At 40.5% G+C, this 20,071-nt stretch overlaps 2 protein-coding genes across 15 annotated transcripts in view; one reads left to right on the top strand and one right to left on the bottom strand.

Moving 5' to 3' along the window:
- Positions 1-13,692, top strand: part of LYN (LYN proto-oncogene, Src family tyrosine kinase) — a 92,514-nt gene extending 78,822 nt beyond the window's left edge. For 4 of the 6 annotated variants that reach the window (XM_027834572.3, XM_027834564.3, XM_037892598.2 and 1 more), the window contains exon 13: positions 11,879-13,692. In XM_027834572.3, coding sequence (XP_027690373.1) covers positions 11,879-12,081 — 203 coding nt within the window. In that variant the 3' untranslated portion in view covers positions 12,082-13,692. Of the gene's footprint in view, positions 1-6,620; positions 7,815-11,878 lie in introns of those variants that run through there. The other 2 variants (XM_043539610.1, XM_043539611.1) reach the window with 1 other exon arrangement.
- Positions 13,693-16,417: 2,725 nt separating this feature from the next.
- The window catches only part of LOC102934536 (kinesin-like protein KIF20A), a 45,505-nt gene continuing 41,851 nt past the window's right edge, over positions 16,418-20,071 (bottom strand). For 5 of the 9 annotated variants that reach the window (XM_043539604.1, XM_043539606.1, XM_043539605.1 and 2 more), the window contains one exon: positions 16,418-16,992. In XM_043539604.1, coding sequence (XP_043395539.1) covers positions 16,717-16,992 — 276 coding nt within the window. In that variant the 3' untranslated portion in view covers positions 16,418-16,716. The remainder of the gene's footprint in view (positions 16,993-20,071) is intronic. The other 4 variants (XR_006288522.1, XR_006288523.1, XR_006288521.1 and 1 more) reach the window with 2 other exon arrangements.

The following is a 20,071-nucleotide window of genomic DNA, read 5'->3' as shown; positions in this document are numbered from 1 at the left end:
TGAAGAGCCAGCATGTAACCAAAATAACTGTGGGACCGGCAAATAGCTGCGAAAACACAGCTTAGCACATTAGTCGGGTTAGATCAAGTCTAGGATATAACACTCCAGGAAGAAAAGTACGTCCTAACTTTGTCCTACCAATATTTAGTAGCCAGGCAAAGATAGTCTCTCAAGAGTAGAAATAATAAATAGTATAAAATAAATAAATAAAAATAATCAGCTCTAGTAAGAATACAACATTTTTTTACTAATAGTTGAAAACTAGCTAACTAAATCTAAGGTCTTATATGCAGTCAGTTTAAAGATCTGTGAGATGGTTTGAATTATATTTGACAAGGGGTTAACACCAGTGTGAAGGCAGTATAAACATGCAATTTGGCAGAAAGCATTTACAGTCAAGAAAACTGAGTTTTTGTGAACTCTGTTTCTAAGTTCAATGGCTATTTTTCTTCGTGATAATCTTGAAGTGATTAGTGGGACTTATAGTTACAGAAACTATTTTGAAATATAAAATGCAAATATCTGATTTTGTAGGCAAACAATTTGAACCAGTTGTTGAGAAACTAATTTCCAGCTGATCGTACAATATGTCAAATATTGGATACATTCAATGGCATCATCTGCTCTCTATGACACGTACCTCCTTTCAGATCTAGATTCTCCCTCCATACCTGTGATCAGTTACTCCTAACAATCACCAATAGTGGATGTTAGTAAAGTAAGAGGGCTCAACATAAGGAATTGGTTCTGCATCCTGCCAAGTTTAATGGCTAACATTTGTTAGCACTGCCTCAGACTCATAAGTTAGCATCCTGTATAAGATTATGAACCGTGTAAGAGATGTGCATTCAGGATGAATTTCAATTAAGTAATATATGGTTCTGGTGAAACTGTTCACTAAGAAATAGTCTACCCATAACAGTGTCTTGGAAAATTAGAGACACACTGCTACTCCTTTGTATCTTTAACTTATACCAGAATCTATGACAACCAATCAAGCTGTATAGCTGGGAAATATTATTTATTCAGTATACGTGCTCATCATGTTGTGTCTTGGCATGTGTACTTAAAATGTGTCATTAATAAATGTTGATTAAAAGAAAAAACTCCCCATTATTCTCTTGAAAACTAGAAATCATGTTTACAGGTGGGCTTTTCACAAATTGGCTGAAGCACAAAATGGGCGTATTTGCCCCATGCATTCAGAATGTAGCAGAACAGTAAAGGTAAAGGGCTTGATCTGGCAAAATGCTGAGCATTCCAGCCCTGATCCAGCAAAGCACTTAAGTACATGAACATTCCCATTCAATGGCACGATTGACTGCTTAAAAATAGGAACACACTTACGTGCTTTTTGGGATTAGAGCCAGAGTGCGTAACACCCGGCAGGATGAAGCCCCTGGTGAGCAACTGTTGTTCTTGTGCACTGATGCTCATCAGATAACATTATTAACTCGACAGAAATAAAGTCATTGTAATAGAGCATCGGAGCATTCTGCATGGAAGATAAATGTCTCATTGACTTGCTCTCTGCTTGTATTTTCCGTAAGCGCCTTGACCTTTGCTCTGCATTTGTGTAGCAGCAAGAGACTCTTGTCCTATGACGACATCCTATTTCACTGATAGTCTCAAAAGCAAGTGCATTTGCACTATTGTAACTGGGACCATTTCAATGCTTTTCACCATATGGAAAATTGAATGCAAGTATTAAACATGGGCCCAAATGAAGAATTCTGATCCAGATCCAGATTTCATAGCTGAGATCTATTTTTGTGCTGGACTGAAATCAAAACCCTGGATCCAAACATCTCTGAAATTTGGAAATGTTTGGATCTGGATCTGAATTTTCCGACTCAGGCCCATTTCCAGTGTTAATATTTAAGAAATTATTTGCAGGGAATTAAAATATAAATGTTAAAAAATATGAGAACTCACCTTACAAGCCTGTAAGAGAGGACAACCACGACTGTTTCTTTTAAAAGGAAAAAGCACTGGCTTATTCATCCAATAAGGTACTGGATATTATAACTGTCATTTATATAGACATTTTGAATATAAAAAACAAAGTTGCCAATGCAGTTGTAGAGTGCCTGCACAGCTTCCACTACCTTTTAGGACACTACGTCCTGCTTTCCCAGTGTATGTTGACTCACTTTATGGAGATAAATGGATTTACCTCCTCTCTGCCCCTTTTTGAGACAGTATGGACCCCACAGACACATGGAGAGAGCAGACCCTGTTTTCCATGCATCCACAGAGAACTAGGCATAATTTGGTCCTCCGTTAGCAAAATAAAGCCTCAAACTCCCCTCCATATTCTCATTTGAGCATATTTCCTTTGTTCTGTCTGGTTGTCCCCAGCAGCCTTGCTGCAGTGCTCTTCCTGTAGTTTAGAGACCAAACAAGTGGTTTCCTGTATTTCTAATACTATTGTCCGTAAATAAGCTGGCAAAATGTACTGTTGAAAACAATGTAACGCTATCCCTTCCACCTAATGAATGTGTTAATCTCTGAAATGTGCTTAGCTTTGTTCACCTCGGAAAGATCCACTTCATTCACATTCAGATCTGCCATTTGACGGTATGATTTACCGACACGCTGTTAACTACTCCCCCTCTTGGTGATCGAAAAAAGGAATTTTTTATTGGCTGCATTCTGATTGGCTACACCAGAATAACTCAATTGGTTCTAATGCAATTACTTCAGCAATGCACTGGTGATCTGAATCTGGCCCTGTACATGTTATTAGCTAACTTTTGAGTGCACTTTGATGGTTCCCCTTGCCTAGTCAGGCTGCTTTTTTCCCTTGCATTTCAGAGATGATTTTCTTCTAAGCTTATGCAGAATAGAAAATAAAGCATCTGAATCTTGTTCTCCTTTTGATGTGATAGGAAAAGCAGCTTCTGCCCAGAATGCTGTGGGTATAATGCGCCTCACAGTTCTCATTAGTTCTGTGAAAGTCACTGCTCTATCATCCAGATTCCTAGTGCTACATCTGGCATAAGAACATAAGAAAGGCCATACTGGGTCAGACCAAAGATCCATCCGGCCCAGTATCCTGTCTACCGACAGTGGCCAATGCTAGGTGCCCCAGAGGGAGTGAACCTAACAGGTAATGATCAAGTGAACTCTCTCCTGCCATCCAGCTCCACCCTCTGACAAACAGAGGCTAGGGACACCATTCCTTACCCATCCTGACTAATAGCCATTAATGAACTTAACCTCCATGAATTTATCCAGTTCTCTTTTAAATCCTGTTATAGTCCTAGTCTTCACAACCTCCTCAGGCAAGGAGTTCCACAGGTTGACTGTGCGCTGAGTGAAGAACTTCCTTTTATTTGTTTTAAACCTGCTACCCATTAATTTCATTTGGTGGCCCCTAGTTCTTATATTCTGGGAACAAGTAAATAACTTTTCCTTATTCACTTTCTCCACACCACTCATGATTTTATGTACCTCTATCATATCCCCCCTTAGTCTCCTCTTTTTGAAGCTGAAAAGTCCTACCCTCTTTAATCTCTCCTCATATGGGACCTGTTCCAAACCCCTAATCATTTTAGTTGCCCTTTTCTGAACTTTTTCTAATGCCAGTATATCTTTTTTGAGATGAGGGGACCACATCTATACGCAGTATTCTAGATGTGAGCATACCATGGATTTATATAAGGTCAATAAGATAGTCTCTGTCTTATTCTCTATCCCTTTTTTAATGATTCCTAACATGGCATTTGCTTTTTTGACTGCCGCTGCACACTGCATGGACGTCTTCAGAGAACTATCCACGATGACTCCCAAGATCTTTCTTCTGATTAGTTGTAGCTAAATTAGCCCCCATCATAGTGTATGTATGGTTGGGGTTATTTTTTCCAATGTGCATTACTTTACATTTATCCACATTAAATTTCATTTGCCATTTTGTTGCCCAATCACTTAGTTTTGTGAGATATTTTTGAAGTTCTTCACAGTCTGCTTTGTTCTTAACTGTCTTGAGCAGTTTAGTATCATCTGCAAACTTTGCCACCTCACTCCAGATCATTTATGAATAAGTTGACTAGGATTGGTCCTAGGACTGACCCTTGGGGAACACCACTAGTTACCCCTCTCCATTCTGAAAATTTACCAGTTATTCCTACCCTTTGTTCCTTGTCTTTTAACCAGTTCTCAGTCCATGAAAGGATCTTCCCTCTTATCCCATGACAACTTAATTTATGTAAGAGCCTTTGGTGAGGGACCTTGTCAAAGGCCTTCTGGAAATCTAAGTACACTATGTCCACTGGATCCCCCTTGTCCACGTTTGTTGACCCCCCTCAAAGAACTCTAATAGATTAGTCAGACATGATCTCCCTCTACAGAAACCATGTTGACTTTTGCGCAACAATTTATGTTCTTCTATGTGTCTGACAACTTTATTCTTTACTATTATTTCGACTAATTTGCCCGGTACTGACGTTAGACTTATCGGTCTGTAATTGCCAGGATCACCTCTAGAGGCGTTACATTAGCTATCTTCCAGTCATTGGGTACAGTAGCTGATTTAAAGGACAGGTTACAAACCATAGTTAATAGTTCCTCAATTTCACATTTGAGTTCTTTCAGAACTCTTGGGTGAATGCCATCTGGTCCCAGTGACTTGTTACTGTGAAGTTTATCAATTAATTCCAAAACCTCCTCTAGTGACCCTTCAATCTGTGACAATTCCTCAGATTTGTTACCTACAAAAGATGGCTCAGGTTTGGGAATCTCCCTAACATCCTCAGCCGTGAAGACTGAAGCAAAGAATTCATTTAGTTTCTCTGCGATGACTTTATCATCTTTAAGTGCTCCTTTTGTATCTCGATTGTCCAGGGGCCCCACTGGTTGTTTAGCAGGCTTCCTGCTTCTGGTGTACTTAAAAAACATTTTGTTATTACCTTTTGAGTTTTTGTCTAGCTGTTCTTCAAACTCCTTTTTGGCTTTTCTTATTACATTTTTACATTTAATTTGGCAGTGTTTATGCTCCTTTCTGTTTACCTCACTAGGATTTGACTTCCACTTTTTAAAAGATGCCTTTTTATCTCTCACTGCTTCTTTTACATGGTTGTTAAGACACGGTGGCTCTTTTTAGTTCTTTCACTGTGTGTTTTTTAATTTGGGGTATACGTTTAAGTTGCGCTTCTATTATGGTGTCTTTGAAAAGTGTCCATGCAGCTTGCAGAGATTTCACTCTAGTCATTGTACCTTTTAATTTGTTTAACTAACCTCCTCATTTTTGCATAGTTCCCCTTTCTGAAATTAAATGCCACAGTGTTGGCCTGCTTAAGTGTTCTTCCCACCACAGAAATGTTAAATGTTATTATATTATGGTCACTATTTCCAAGCGGTCCTGTTATAGTTACCTCTTGGACCAGATCCTGCGCTCCACTCAGGACTAGATTGAGCCTCTCCCGTTGTGGGTTCCTGTGCCAGCTGCTCCAAGAAGTAGTCATTTAAAGTATCGAGAAATTTTGTGTCTGCATTTCGTCCTGAGGTGACATGTACCCAGTCAATATGGGGAAAATTGAAATCCCCCACTATTATTGAGATTTTTATTTTGATAGCCTCTCTAATCTCCCTTAGCATTTCATCGTCACTATCACTGTCCTGGTCAGGTGGTTGATAATAGATCCCTACTGTTATATTCTCATTAGAGCATGGATTTACTATCCACAGAGATTCTATTTTTATTTCATTTGATTCTACATTTTCTTTCACATATACTGCCACTCCCCCCTACCCCCACCCCCACCCCCGCACGACCTGTTCTGTCCTTCCGATATATTTTGTACCCATTCCATGTGGCCATTCTCTCTCCTCTATCGGACTAGTTTACAGCTCCTGGAAGCCTTCCTCAGGTGTCACAATTTTCACAACAGGCTTTGGTTATTTTGTGGGTTTTAGGGAAAGAGGGGCAGCTGTAAGTTTGAGGGAAGATGGAAGCATTCCCTGAAAGCTCTTCTCCCAGCTTCTCTGGATTTATCCAGCTTCCCCCTTGCTTTGCTTCCCTCTAGGCTGTATAATGGAGAGAATGACAGAGACTGTTTGTATTTGGAGGAGCAGAGGCAATTATTCATTATCCTATGCTCTGAATGAAGCACATGGTAGAGAGTGAATGATCTTGTAGTTAAGATGCCAGACTGGCACTCAGAAGATCTGGGTTCAATTATCAGTTTCATCACAGATTGCTTGTGTGTGACTTTGGCCAAAGCATTTGATCGCACTCTGCTTCAATTCCCCTTCTGATGAGAATACTACCTTTCTCTCAGCTGATGTCTAGCAACTCTTCAGTAGTTACAGGTCACAGCAGACTTTCTGTTCACGGCTGATTTTTCTAAGTACTCTAAAATCCCCATACATAGGCAGATTGCCTTGAAACTTACTGTGCCCCAGCAGGGGTAGGAGTAGTGTGTGGCACAAGTTTGGGGTCATTTGCCCAAGAGGTTCCCAATATACAGGTCTCCTCCCAACATAATCTGTTATAAAACTGCCCTTACATGCCCACAGCTTAAGTGCAAAGGAGAGAGGGAACATGAAGTATCTGGTACCAGGATTCCACTCTAAAAATCCATTAATAAAAAACTTGGCTGTTTTGCTTGGTTCTGTAGTGTGCCAGTGTAGTCGCTGCTTTGGTTCCTATCAGCTGGAGCTGTCTACCCACCACCAATTTTGTTATGGACTCTCCTACCTCTACATGAGATGAAGGCTACTGGCATTCTTCATACCTGCAGGAGTTACACAAAGGCACTTACAACAGAACTGGAACTTGAATCCAGGTCCTTTTATATGACAGTCCCAAGCCTCAGTCTTTGTACTGCACTGCCTTTTGAAGTACATGTGTGAAACTAGTCACATATGCTAGACTATTAGCATAGAAACAGTGTGTAATGAAAGGGGCAGGGACAATAGAAAGAGCTGGACGTGTGATTAAAGGAATGGGCTAGGATGTGAGACCTAGGGTCTGTTCCAGCCTCCACTGTGATGGTCAGCAAGTCACAAAAACCATATAATTAGATGGTGGCTACTTTCAGAGCCCTACCTTCAATGCTGAGAGGCGTAGGCTGAAGGATGGGGTTTTTTTTTAGCTAAACCATTAGTTTGGAATTGAGCAGCCCTTGGTTCTAGTCTTGTGCAACTTTGTCCAAGATTCCTCAATTCCCCAGTAAGCTCAATTCTCTTGAGCTTACTGCAGGTTGCTTACAGTTCAGGAGACAATTTGGGCAAGTTTAGCATTGAGACTTTTGAGGCTCTTAGAGAGAGCCCTTAGTCTCACTCACCCTGTTGTCTGCAGTTGGAAAAGTAGCAGGAAGAGCCATAGCGGGATGTTTGGGGAGGCTGCAGGGTGGGGGAGCCATTTTGTGTTTGTGTAACGTAGTTCCCTAGGTTGGATCTATGACTCTCCTCAGTTGTAGAGTGAAGGGGAAAGCAAGCTCTGCAAGTCACTTTCCTCACCCCCAAATGGCAGCTTCTTGAAGGACACATGTAGTGCCATGCCCCATGCATAAAGCCTTAAAGGATGGGGGCAAAAAATAGGTGCCTGGCAGGCAGGTGGAGCTTGAGCCAGAAAGGAGAGCTGAGAGTAGGGAAATGCTGCATGCCATCATTTTGGGAAATCATGCATTCACAGATCTGACCCTTAAAAGAGCTAGGGGAATATTTTTTGGAGACACTCTATGCCTAGGAGCCAGTGGTGTGCTTGATGTGATCATTTAGATTACATCTCCTCACATCTACTGCTCAGTAGATGTGCAGAGAAAGAGAACCCTGCAATCTCTTTCCCAAAACCTGCTGCACCCTACACAGACATGGGGGATCTGAGTGTGGGTAGGGTTGGTGTCCTGATGGGAAAGGGTACAGAGCTCCCCTTGTCCCCCACCCTACCTCTTTGTGGGAGAAAAGATTGTGCCAGCAAGGGAGAGGCATGGCCAGACTCCCCTTCATATCTATTGGTACCTCCAGTTGCTAACTATGGGACCCTGAGGAGTACCTAGTCCTCTTACTCAGTCATGCTCGCCTCAGTAATTCCATTTTCTCAAATTCCAAGGGAAATCCACATGCAAGACTTAGTTAAGCCTTGTGCCCTGTCAGCCTAAGGGAGCGGAGGGTGGTTCTGCGAAGTCTAGAGCATTGTCTTTGAGACATTCCACAACGGGAGAGCTCTGAGTGCAGGGGTTCAGCCATACCCTGTGGTCTTCCAGATTGGGGTAGTTTAATTCCCAAAATAAAATGTCAGTCCAGCCACAGGGGGAGATAAGGCTTTGCGGTGACCTTAATTCTGCCCCTTTACACATAGCAACTGAGACTAAAAGTATCTCACCCTCCCTAACTCAACTTACCATTTACTATAGCCCAGACAAATTCTGACTCAGCGCTTCCACTCAGCCAGTTCAGATGACCCTTGGTGTAGCAAACAGGGAAGTTCTGTGGCCTGGGGTATGCAGCACAAGGACTGGATGAGTACCAGCAGCACTGCAGAGCTTAGAATCTGTGGACTGCTCTGTGCAGTACAGGCCTTTGTTCAGTAGACACTGAGGAGAAAAGAACAAGGTACTGTGATCTCCCTCATGCACAGAGGTTAAGGTTATATCAAAGTGTCACCTTAAAAAGATTTTATCATTCACTGCTCTGCAGGAGTCACTTATATTTGGGACTTATATTTGTGGGATAATACCCTGGTATCAAATTCCACAACTATGTCCATTAGAGAACTCCACCAGAGTTCTCCTGTGATGATACGGTCCTGTGTGGTAGAAGGGAGTTCACCCCTACCCACCTCAGTTCCTTCTCCCACTCTTGAGCCTTCTGCTGTTATACAGAATGCTGACGCACAGGGGAAGGTGGGCAGCTTATGTGAATGCAAAGAACAGTGACAAGTTAGTAACCTTTTTCTGCCCTAAAAGCCTCTCTGCATTCCCACTTGAGCAGCTGGAGCGTAGGCAAGAAATTCTTAGCTAAATACCAACTGTAGCACCAGATTCCTATACTGGGCCTTGAACCACAATGGTTAGGGAGAATTATGGAGGGTACAGCAGCTCTCCTAACCTGAGTCTTTAAACCAGGCACTAGTAGTTTGCTAGGTAAGCCTTAACAGCGTTCAACATTTCCTATTCCAATGAGGTTGTTTGGCAGTTGGGTCTCACTATTTGTAAAACAGGGGAAGAAATGATAATTTAAGAAGAGCAACGGACAGACGTCACAAGGGGAACTTAGAGGCTTATGTCCCCCAGTTAGGCACCAGTGGCATTCACAAAATCTCTGTCCAGCTGCTGTGCAACACTGTACACACTTAAGTTTCCAGTATTAAGTCAGTGGGGGAGCCAGACCTACATAGAGTGTCCTAAGTCTTGACACCAAACAAACAGCTCAGACATAAGTTAATACCAGGATTCACATGCTAAGCATGTCTCTTGCCTTTGGCCATGATCTAGGAGGCATGCTTTAAGTTTATAATCTTTAACCCAGTGACGAAAGCACTCATCCAGGTTGTAGGAATCCCAGTTTCAACTACATGCTCTGCTTGAAGCGGAGAAGGGATTTGAAGAGTGCCCTATTCAGTGGGTTACGGTATAATTTGCCACTGTGTATAACTTAAACAAACAAGGGCCCTGGAAATTGAGCTTCCCATGGAAGTGCCCTCCACACTTGGCTACAGAATCCCTCCTACTTGGCAGCCTAAATCTTCCTTGTGAATCCCACCCCAAACCTTTAGCAGCTAAAGACCAAGCACCTATAAGGCATGGAGATGAAGTTCCCTGGAGTTGAGTAAGGTTGCCAGAAAAAACACAGATTGAGAAAGGTGGATATCAGACTACCTTAGTCATGAAGAGACTTTTGTATGGCGCTTTATAATGCTAAAGAGGTAGAGTGGCCATCGAGCCCTAAATTCACTCATCTTCAGAACAGATGTAATTGCTAGGAGGAAGGTTATTTTGATTAATGTGCTTGAGAAGTTCAAGCCAGAGGCTCATAAGGGTCCAGTAACTTTGTTAGGGCAAGACTGATGTCCCATGATGGCTAGTGGGACTATCTGTGCCAAAGGGGGGCCCTAATGCTAGCACTGAGGTCGTTGCTGGTCTTGCAGCTTTCGAAAAGGGTTTTCAAGGATTCCTATATGTAAGGCTACATAAGTAACTGAAGGTGGCCGTGCGTCTCTTTCCATGAGGCGTGGGTTTGAGGTGAGAAGAGGTCTGGTGTCCTGAGGTAGAATGAGGTAGCCTCCAAGTACAAAGAAGTTGAAGGTATCCTGAAGTGGTTTCAAACTGGAACCAGAGGAGCAGGTACAGGCAGTGGAAAAAGTATGTAGCAGGGTGCCTAGCAGCCTGATTAGGGAGTGGAAATCTACCCAAGTTGAAGGTGTCATTAGGATCCAAACCAGTGAGACCAAGTTTCTCAGCATTGAGCATCCAGTTCTGAAGAAGTACAGAGGTGAAATTACAGTGGTGCTGTTTGGGAGCCCCATGGGTCTGGGTGTACAGAAGAGAAAGAATGTAAAACAGAAGAAACACCTCCTCTGGGGAAATGTGTTCTTATTACACAATTAGACATCTAGTCTGGTGATGAGGTACTAAGAAAGGCAGCTTCAGAATTGGTGTGTCAGTACTAGGTGAGGAGTAGGCACTCTGGTTACTACCTGTGGCCCCAAGGCTTCTGAACTTTAAAAGGCTGGGCCAGTTTGTTCTTCAAGGTGGCTTTAGATTTAACCAATACCAGATTGTGCAGGGTGAGGGATTGTCTCGCAGATTAGGGCTAAATAGATTCTCACTGAGCCCATGGTCAAAGGTGGTGCTAAGACCAGACTGCTTGCATATTTATACCTGCCTCTGGAAATTTCCACTACATGCATCTGATGAAGTGGGTATTCACCCACAAAAGCTGAGGCGCCAAAACGTCTGTTAGTCTATAAGGTGCCACAGGACTCTTTGCCGCTTTTACAGATCCAGACTAACACAGCTAGTCCTCTGATACACAGGACCCAAGAGATACTTTACAGTCTGGTAAGAGAAGCTCTGCACAGAGGCTGGTGTTGGTATCATCAATGGGCCCAATGGAAAATGAGTCTATAGGCAGAGGAGCCTCTCCCCCCTTTAGGTGCAGGGAGTAAAGGTGTCTCAAACAGTACATAAGATTACTGAGTGATCTAAACATGGGATTCTGTCTCCAGTATTATCAATGGGTAAGAGGTGTACCTCTTGAAGGCCTTAGGGGTTTCAGGCTGGACATAATCCAGGTAAAGGACTAAAGTCTCCTGTGACAGTGGAAAGGCTGCTTACACTGAACTAGACTATGATACTCTAAGCTATTTACAAAGCCAAAAGCTAGGCTTGAGAAAATATAGGCCCGAGGACACAAATATGTATTCCCTTCACTTTCTGGAAGGAGCAATGGCCATGGGGTGTATCCCTTATGTAGAATACTATACCTCCCTTGTGAAACAGATTGCATGACACAGCTTTTCAAAATAGTTACAGAGCCTGACATGTCACAGTGCACAAGTTGTGAATACAGAGAGGGCCTTGAGGCAGAACCCTCTATTTCCTGGTTTTCCAACATTTGGATTTTTGGAATTTAAACTCATGTTCTGGCAAGGCATGAGGAACAGAGAGCACTATCTACAACCTTAACCCTACATTAAAGGGTTTTTGCATGTGAGTTTATATTTAAGCTCTGAGGCAGAGACTGTCATACTATGTATATGCACAGCATCTATTTGCTAGCTTTAATTAAAAAAAAAGTAAAACTTACATTGCCCCACTTAGATTAATTAATTTAGTATGAGTTTTTGGGCAACAAAAACAGCAAAAGAAAGTGCTCTACTTTGATCACTGACACAAAAATCTGCTTCTAAAAATCATTTGTTTTGTTTTAGGTATGAGTAATGCTGATGTGATGGTTGCTCTTCAGCGTGGGTACCGCATGCCACGCACAGAAACCTGTCCTGCGGAGCTTTATGATATTATGAAAACATGCTGGAAAGATAAAGCAGAAGAGAGACCAACATTTGATTATTTACAGAGTGTGCTAGATGATTTCTACACAGCAACAGAAGGGCAGTATCAACAGCAGCCATAGAACGAAAACTTTTCTAGTTGGCATAGACTATTGTTCGGACAAACTGGGCAGACCAGTTATTTCATGTATTTGGATATCCTAACAAATTGTGGCTTCTGAAACTGGAGGCTGAAATTCCACAGGAAGAATCATTCTGCCTAGAAATAAACCGTTTCTCTATGGTTAATTTAATTTGAATGATCACTCTGCTTACAGTTAGAGTTCTCTTTAGATATCTTTTTATTTGCCCAAACAAACATCCAAACAAGACAAGCTTTGAAAACAAAGTACAGTCTCACCAATACAAACTTACAAAGCATTTGCAGCTGCAAACAGAAGAAGTTGGGGAAATCCCTAAATGATAGCATGCCTTACAAGAAAATGTAAGAAGGCTGAAGATAAATATGAACTTATGAAGGAAAAGTTAAAGAATTTCTGCTCCCAAATTAGCTTTTTGCAAGATAGCACATCATGAAAATCATGCTTTGTATTTGTATAGCCTCTGGTTATTTTAGATCAGTATCTGGAGAACTGTATCTTGTTGCAAGATTAATATTTAGGATGTAATCGTCCCCTTGAAGAGGGTTAAAGGTAATTTTTTTACACTTAATTATCTTTGGCATTTATGCACAGCTCAAGCATTTACACTGTTAAGGTTTGAAAAAAACTGTCTTTTACAGGCATCAAGGTAAGAATCAGACCTGAGATATTGTGAAATTGCATTATAAAATGGTGTAATTATTGTGCTAGATGTGTCAGAAAAGACAGCACATTGTCTTGCTCTGCGTATAGAGCACCGTGAATTTAAGCCTGGAACCACCTGCTCAAAATTCATTTTTTTCCGCTGGGTTAAGTCAGTGGCAAATCTCCCCTGTATTTTGAAGGGAGCAGGATCTGGCCCTCAGTAGTCAAACACTGTGATCCATCTATTACCCATGAAAATGCTTTCTATAAGTATCTTAATAGGAATTTTAGAGTGATTCAGTAATATATTCCTAATGTTTCAATTAATTGAACTGAAAGCCATTTTAAAGATTAGCCAAAATGAATGTTTTTAAATGCACCACACCTTATAAGCAACTAATCAGTGAAATTACACTTGAGTGAGTGTTAGCACCCTGGTTCTGCTTTTCAGTATGTAATTACTACTAATTCATAACCAACAGTTAAAAACATGTCTGATTTACTTGTTACATAGTTGGTGTTCTTAATGTATATTCTGTTAGAATCCAGATGTATTAACAAAACTGTATTTAAACCAATTCTCAGTCATGAAGTGAATTATCAAGTTGAGTATGTTTTAGTTATCAAAAATCATAACCAGCGCAGTTACAATGTGACTGCCTGTTTGTCCTCCTTTGTATTTAAAAAAAAAAGTCTGGGCTGTTCTTACAACCAAAACCATTCACCGACACTTTAAAAAAGAGGCTAACTACTGGTGAGGCTTTAGTGTACCTGCAGTCCAAACAAAGGGAGCAGTATAAACATCCATTGCTTTTCTTTTTTAGTAAAGCGTAGCAGGTTTCTGAATGAAGGAAGTCAGTCAATGTGCAGATTAACCACCACAGACTGTAAATATTTTTACTGTATGGTGATTTTTTTATTTTAATAAACAAACTCTTTAAAGTTAAACTTGTACCATAGTAGTTTGTCCTGCAAATTACAGTAAGTAGCCACTTTATAGGCCAGGCTGACAGTTTTCTGTGTACAAGGAATGCAGGATCAGACCATGTCAGTGTTCAGATGTTAACCAAAAGAACTATTTTCGTTTTGTATAGCATCACTTAAATTAATCTTGCCTTTTATACCCATTCATCTCAGGAGGAGCAGTTCAGAAATCTGATCCATTTCACTGCTGAATATTTTAGCAGAAATATCCAGCTCAGTGGTTCTTATCCTACAATTCTGAACTACCCACCTCAGTAGTCAATTCCAAAATAGCTGCCAAAACCTCAATCTTCTACAGTGCCACTAGGCACCACTGTGTACTGAAACATTTAGGAAAGCCTGAACACTTTCAAAATTTAAGTTAGCATTTCCAAATGCTAAGTCATCTTAGTTGCAGAAAAAGTCTAGGAGCCATACACTGGATCAAATTCATTATGTGTTTGTAGAGCTAGTGCAGCATTGAGAAATGCAGGTGTGATGAACTGTACCCTGTTACTTGTTCAAATGTAGGTGAAAGATGGAAGCATGTTTGGTTTAACTTAAGCCATATTTTATGTAATGTTGGGGGGGGGGGGGGATATCTAAACTGAAATCTGTGACTGGGGTTTATCAAGGTTCCTATTCATGTTATCAGATTACTGTAATAAACCAAAGTATTTAAAATGAGAACCTCCATTTATTATCCTCATTTCTGATCTTGTCTTGAGTGCCAGTGAGGGACATAAAGGTGGTCTGGCTGGATATTCAGTTTAAGGACTGAGCTAGAGCTTGATCCAGATGGTGTTCAAGCTACCAAAAGGCTGTTTCTTTGGAATTTGCCATGGTTGTGATGAGTCCATTTATAAACCAGTGGATACCTGTTTTGATAGGACAAATAACCCCATTGGATATTGCTTTTCAGGAGAGTAACTCGTACTTCCTAGATCAGAAAATTCCAATTCCTAGTGAATATATGAAGTCCCTGAGTACACATTAGTGTGAGTTTTAACAGACTGAAACACTCACTTAACCAGTTAGGAGTATTTGGTACTGACAAAGGGAAGAGGAAATTTCGAGACCAGGGCTTTGAATTACAGGAATATGATCATCTGAGTGTTGCAATAGTAATGCTGCTCCATCTAGTGTTTCACAATGTTAGTGACAACCTCTGACTCCAGTCTGGTCTACGTTTTAAAACATAGGTCAACAATTACAGCGTTCAGGGGTGTGAAAAATCCACACCCCTGACCACCATAGCTATGCCAACCTAGCCCCAGTGTAGATGCAGCTACATTGAGAAAAGAATGCCTCTCTACCTAGCTACTGCTACATGAGAACAGAGTTCTTACAGCAATGAAAAATAAACTCACTATAGGCAGCCTCTATAGTACAGGATTATGCCACTCTAGTCCCTGTAAATATGGCCTCAGTCAGGAGGTGGGTTTTTTGAGCTGTATAAACTTCAACACCTCTAATCTTTGTACTCCAAAGATACAGGCTGCTAGGTTTTGCAAGCCCAGGTTTCTCTGACCACAAGAATGCACACCACCCACCTAACTCTCCAACTATTCAACTTCCCTTGCTTGAAACCCCATTTCATGATTTAACTGTAACGTATTGCTTAATTCCTACATAATCAACCTGCTGCATAATTTAGCAACTCAGATAATACATCCATAGTTAGGGGGTATGGCTAAATCCCAAATCAACACTTTTACATCCACCACCATCCCCACTGACACCAAAATATCACTTTGATCATTGCTAGTTTTCTGTGTGGCACTGCTTGAAAGCTGAGAACTTGCCAAAAAACCTCTTACCTGACTCAAGGGTTCCTATACATAGCTGTGTAATGCTGACAGTATAGCACAACAAAATCAGCCACCATTAAACCATGTAAAGGCAATTGCTCAACTCCTACAACCTTGTGACTGGCACACATTTCTGAAGTAGTTATTCTATTATCTGGCTAAAACAAAACTATTTGTGGTTATAATCACCATGCCGTCCCAGCCCCACTAAATTTCTAGACAAAGTTTTCTTTTAAGATGAGGTACTGGCTCTCTTGCTCCTAAACTTTGATTTCAAGTGCATCATACTTCAATAGAAACAAAAGTTAAGACACAGGGACTTGCAGGACAAATCAATTATCTGATGATCTAATCACCGTTTAACACCAAATCTTAAAGTGATCTAATATGTAATTGCTTTAAAAAAAACAAGCTTTATTAGAAGTACATTTTAAGAAGTCTACTGCATACACAATTCAATGAGGGATTTTCAAATAGACACATTCCTTTCCAAACCAAGACAATCATGATTATGACAGAAGCATTTAAAATGAACAGTGGCTCCTTACCACACCATCATCTGACTATCACTAAATGAAATCTTAGTACCAACTCTCATTTTAATTCCACAGTAAACTGACATCAAGTATAAGATTACTAGTTCAATTCAAATCAAGCAGAAGATTAGCTGTGAGGAAGCCAGCTCCTCTACAAACAATATCTACTAGCTAATGAAACAGTGAAAGTGAACAAGCTGTTTGGTTGTGCGCAAATGCCATTTTGAGTGTTGGAAGTAAGTGTAAAAAGAAACAAGGAAAGTAAAAGACAGGAATGTACCACTAACCTTGACACAAGGCACCCATTCTCCTGCAATGTGGAAATCCATACATTCTCCTGCAATGTGGAAATCCATACATTCTCCTGCAATGTGGAAATCCATACCTGCTGTATTTCCACAGCAGATCTCCACACCAACAGTTACACAAGAATCCCAATTTAGGTTTACATTTACATGTCTTCTTTAGTTAAAGAAGACACTGACAGAAGGAAAGTTGTCATTCCTATTAATAGCTTATCCTCCCAGTTACATTGATGGTAAGGCTGTATCTATACTAGCCTTTTTTCCTCCACACAAATTCCAACTGTTGCTGCATTAACATGTCTGTATTGACAAGGCCCATCAGCTGTAATTTTGAACTGATGTTAGCAAGGATTAGAGTTATTCTTTTACTTTACGTGCAAAAATAGCTTGTTTTCTTGACATGGTTGGAGAGTCTTCAGATTTCCCCAAGGTTTTGCCAACAGGTGTTTTAGAAGTGACTGCTACTGTAGACTTTAGATTAGCAAACAAGCCTCTCTTGGGTTTTTGCTCCTTAAGCTCTTCTGAATACAAGTGCTTTTTCCTCTCATCTAGTTCTTCTTGCAGAAGAGACACTGTAGCTTCAAGCTCAAGGACACGTTTAGCCCAGTTCTGAAGACCTCTCATCTCTTGTTCCTATGGAATTGTTAAACCACATTAGATAAATGAAAACTAGTGGATGGTACTATTATTTTGTTCATTTTCTTCCAAGTAAAATTTAGACTGAGATCAGTGTGTTATATTAGTAGAACTGTGCAAATACATGGATTTCTTTTGGTTTGCTGGCAATCTTAAGAACAGCCATAATAGGTCAGACCAATGGTCCATCTAACCCAGTATCCTGATTGGCCAGGTGCTTCGGAAGGAATGAACAGAACAGGCAATAGAGAGATTCATCCCCTCTTGTCCACTCCTAGCTTCTGGAAGTCAGAGGCTCAGACTGCCCAGAGCATAGGTTGCATCCCTGACCAGCTTGGCTAATGGCCATTGAAGGACCTATCCCTCATGAACTTATCTAATTCTTTTTTGAATCCCTTTATAGTTTTGGCTTATACAACATCCCCTGGCAACGAGTTCCACAGGTTGACTGTGGTATGTAAAGAAGTACTTCCTTATGTTTGTTTTCAACTTGCTGCCTATTAATGTCATTGGGTGACCACTGGTTGTTATGGGAAAGACACTTCTTTACTCAACTTTTCTACACGGTTCACGATTTTATAGACCGCTATCGTATTCCTGCTTAGTTGTCTCTTTTCCAAGCTGAAGTCAGTGTTTTTAATCTCTTCTCTGTGGAAGCTGTTCCTTATCCTTAATTTTTGTTGCTCTTCTCAGTACTTTTTCCAGTTCTAATATATCTTTTTTTGAGATGGGGGTACCAAACTACACACACTATTAAAGGTTTGAGTGTACCATGGATTTATATAGTTAATTGATATTTGCCTTATCTATACAACCCTTTGCTAATGGTTCCTAACATGGTTAGCTTTTTTGATTGCCACTGCACACTGAGTGGATGTTTTCAGAGAACTATTCATGACTTCCAGATCTTTCCTGAGAGAGGATCTAAGTTATCTGTTATCACAACTCTCCATACAAAATGGTGTTCTTCAAAATGCAAAGTAATGCACATATCAACACTGAATTTCATCTGCCATTTTGTTGCCCACTCACCCAGTCTAGTGAGATCTCTTCGCAGTCTGCTTTGAATTTACAAAATTACTCAAGATGGGGTAAATAGTTTGCAGACTCTTTTTTCCAGATCATTTAGGAATATGCTGAACAGCACTGGTCCCAGTACAGATCCCTAGGGGATCATGCTATTTACCTCTCTCCATTCTGAGAATGGACTATTTATTTTTGCTCTTTTAACCAATTACTGATCCATGAGAGGACCTTCCCTCCTATCCCAGCACAGCTTACTGTACTTAAGAGCCTTTGGTGAGGGACCTTGCCAAAGGCTTTCTGAAAGTCTTAGTACACTGTAACCACGTTTGCTGACCCCCTCAAAATTCTAATAGCTTTCTGAGGCATGACTTCCCTTTACAAATAGTGTTCTTCGGTTTCTGATAATTTGGTTCTTCCCTACAGTTTCAACCAGTTTGCCTATCAGACAAAATATTTTGTCTGACCCAAAACACTGTACGTTTAAGGTTTAAAAAAAGGAAGGAAGTCTTAAACAGCTCTGGAGGAAAACATTCTGATTTTTTTCGTATTAAAAAAGTGTCAAAATGAATGATTTTTCAAGTTGTGTTTCCCCCTCCACAAATTATTTGGAAAAAAAACCACCATGAATTTACAAAGTGTTTCAGTATTGCCAAATCTGCATTTTTGCTAAAGAAGTTTTGGCTGAAAAATTTTCCCTAGCTCTACTGTATAGACAATTATATTTGAAGAAAAATGGGCAAAGGCCATTAGCCAAAGTTTAAGTTAAAGTTTTGGCAGTTTTGAGACATTAAACTACATGGTCACAAGCACATGCAATACCGCCTCAAACGAAATAGAGCAAGATGCCTGAATACCACATCTGGGATGCTAATTAACTTCAGTTTCCAATTTAGATCTATATTTGACCCATTAAGACAAGAAACTCAAAATATTGGGGGAAGTAAGTGTCACAGGATCTTTACTCCTTAGCTACTCACCTGCTCCTGTTTCAATTTCAAACCTAGAGTCAATTCTCTCCACAGCAACTAATTACAACATAATTCTGTTTGACTTTAGGCTGGAATAAGAAATCAAGGAGAAGTTCCTGTTTTTATGTAAGTATTCAAGTAGTAAGAAAGGGGAAGGTAGTTTTCCAAGTGTTTTCCATGTGGCATAAGCCAGTCCTCAAGTTCAACCCAGGTTGTTACTATTTAAATTGGCTATTGAATGGTCAAGAAGCGCATTACTGGGCCCAGTCTAATTCCTACATAGCAGATATTTGACCACAGAGAACCACAATGGCATCAAAATTGGTCAATGATGAAGTGTGGGTGGGGCAGCTTGCAATATTTCATTTAAGTGCTCTACATCATCCTGTAGAAAGCAGACCCTCTGTTGTGTGTACACCAAACTTTAAGATAAAGTCTCCCAGTGTCTGACAAGCTTTGAGCTCAGTAATTCAAGCTTTGAAATAGTCATACATCCTGCCCCTTTATGCTGATGACTGAGCCCCTACAGCAGATTCACATTCTGAAGAACACAAAGTCTTAAGAACAAACAATTTCTGGATCTTATGGTTTAACAAAAGCCTTTTAAATGTGAACTGATGTCTCCAAATCCTAGAATAAAAACTGAAGGGACTGAGCTACCCCAGTGAAATGAATGGGCTATAAACTCAAGGCCAGTGCATGCAAATTATGTAATTTAATGTTCACATGGGCTAAAAGCAAAAAGCTCAGTAGTCCTAGAAGTACCTTGCATTGTTTTTATCTGTCCCTTCCAAATCCAGAGGCCAAAATTCAAAGGTAACCATATTAATTTAGTTGCAATCCAAAGAACATATTCTATTCTTTGTTTAAGCCTCATTGTTAGTGGGAGAGTCACTGCAACTAGAATAAGGCCTTAATTGAAGATCTAGTCCAGAGGCTCTAGTTAGATATAATTTAGTCCCTTCCATAGGAAAGACACCATTGCTTAAAGCTAATATTCTTATGTTTCACAGTAATCAGCATCAGTGTACAGGTGTTCTGCTGAGGTCTAGCAAGCTGAGGTCTAGCAAGCAACAATGGGT

The sequence above is a fragment of the Chelonia mydas genome, chromosome 2 (assembly GCF_015237465.2).
Source record: "Chelonia mydas isolate rCheMyd1 chromosome 2, rCheMyd1.pri.v2, whole genome shotgun sequence".
NCBI classification, from domain to species: domain Eukaryota; kingdom Metazoa; phylum Chordata; order Testudines; family Cheloniidae; genus Chelonia; species Chelonia mydas.
The sequence above is the reverse complement of the archived record's forward strand: the minus strand, read 5'-3'. Positions and strand labels throughout refer to the sequence as shown.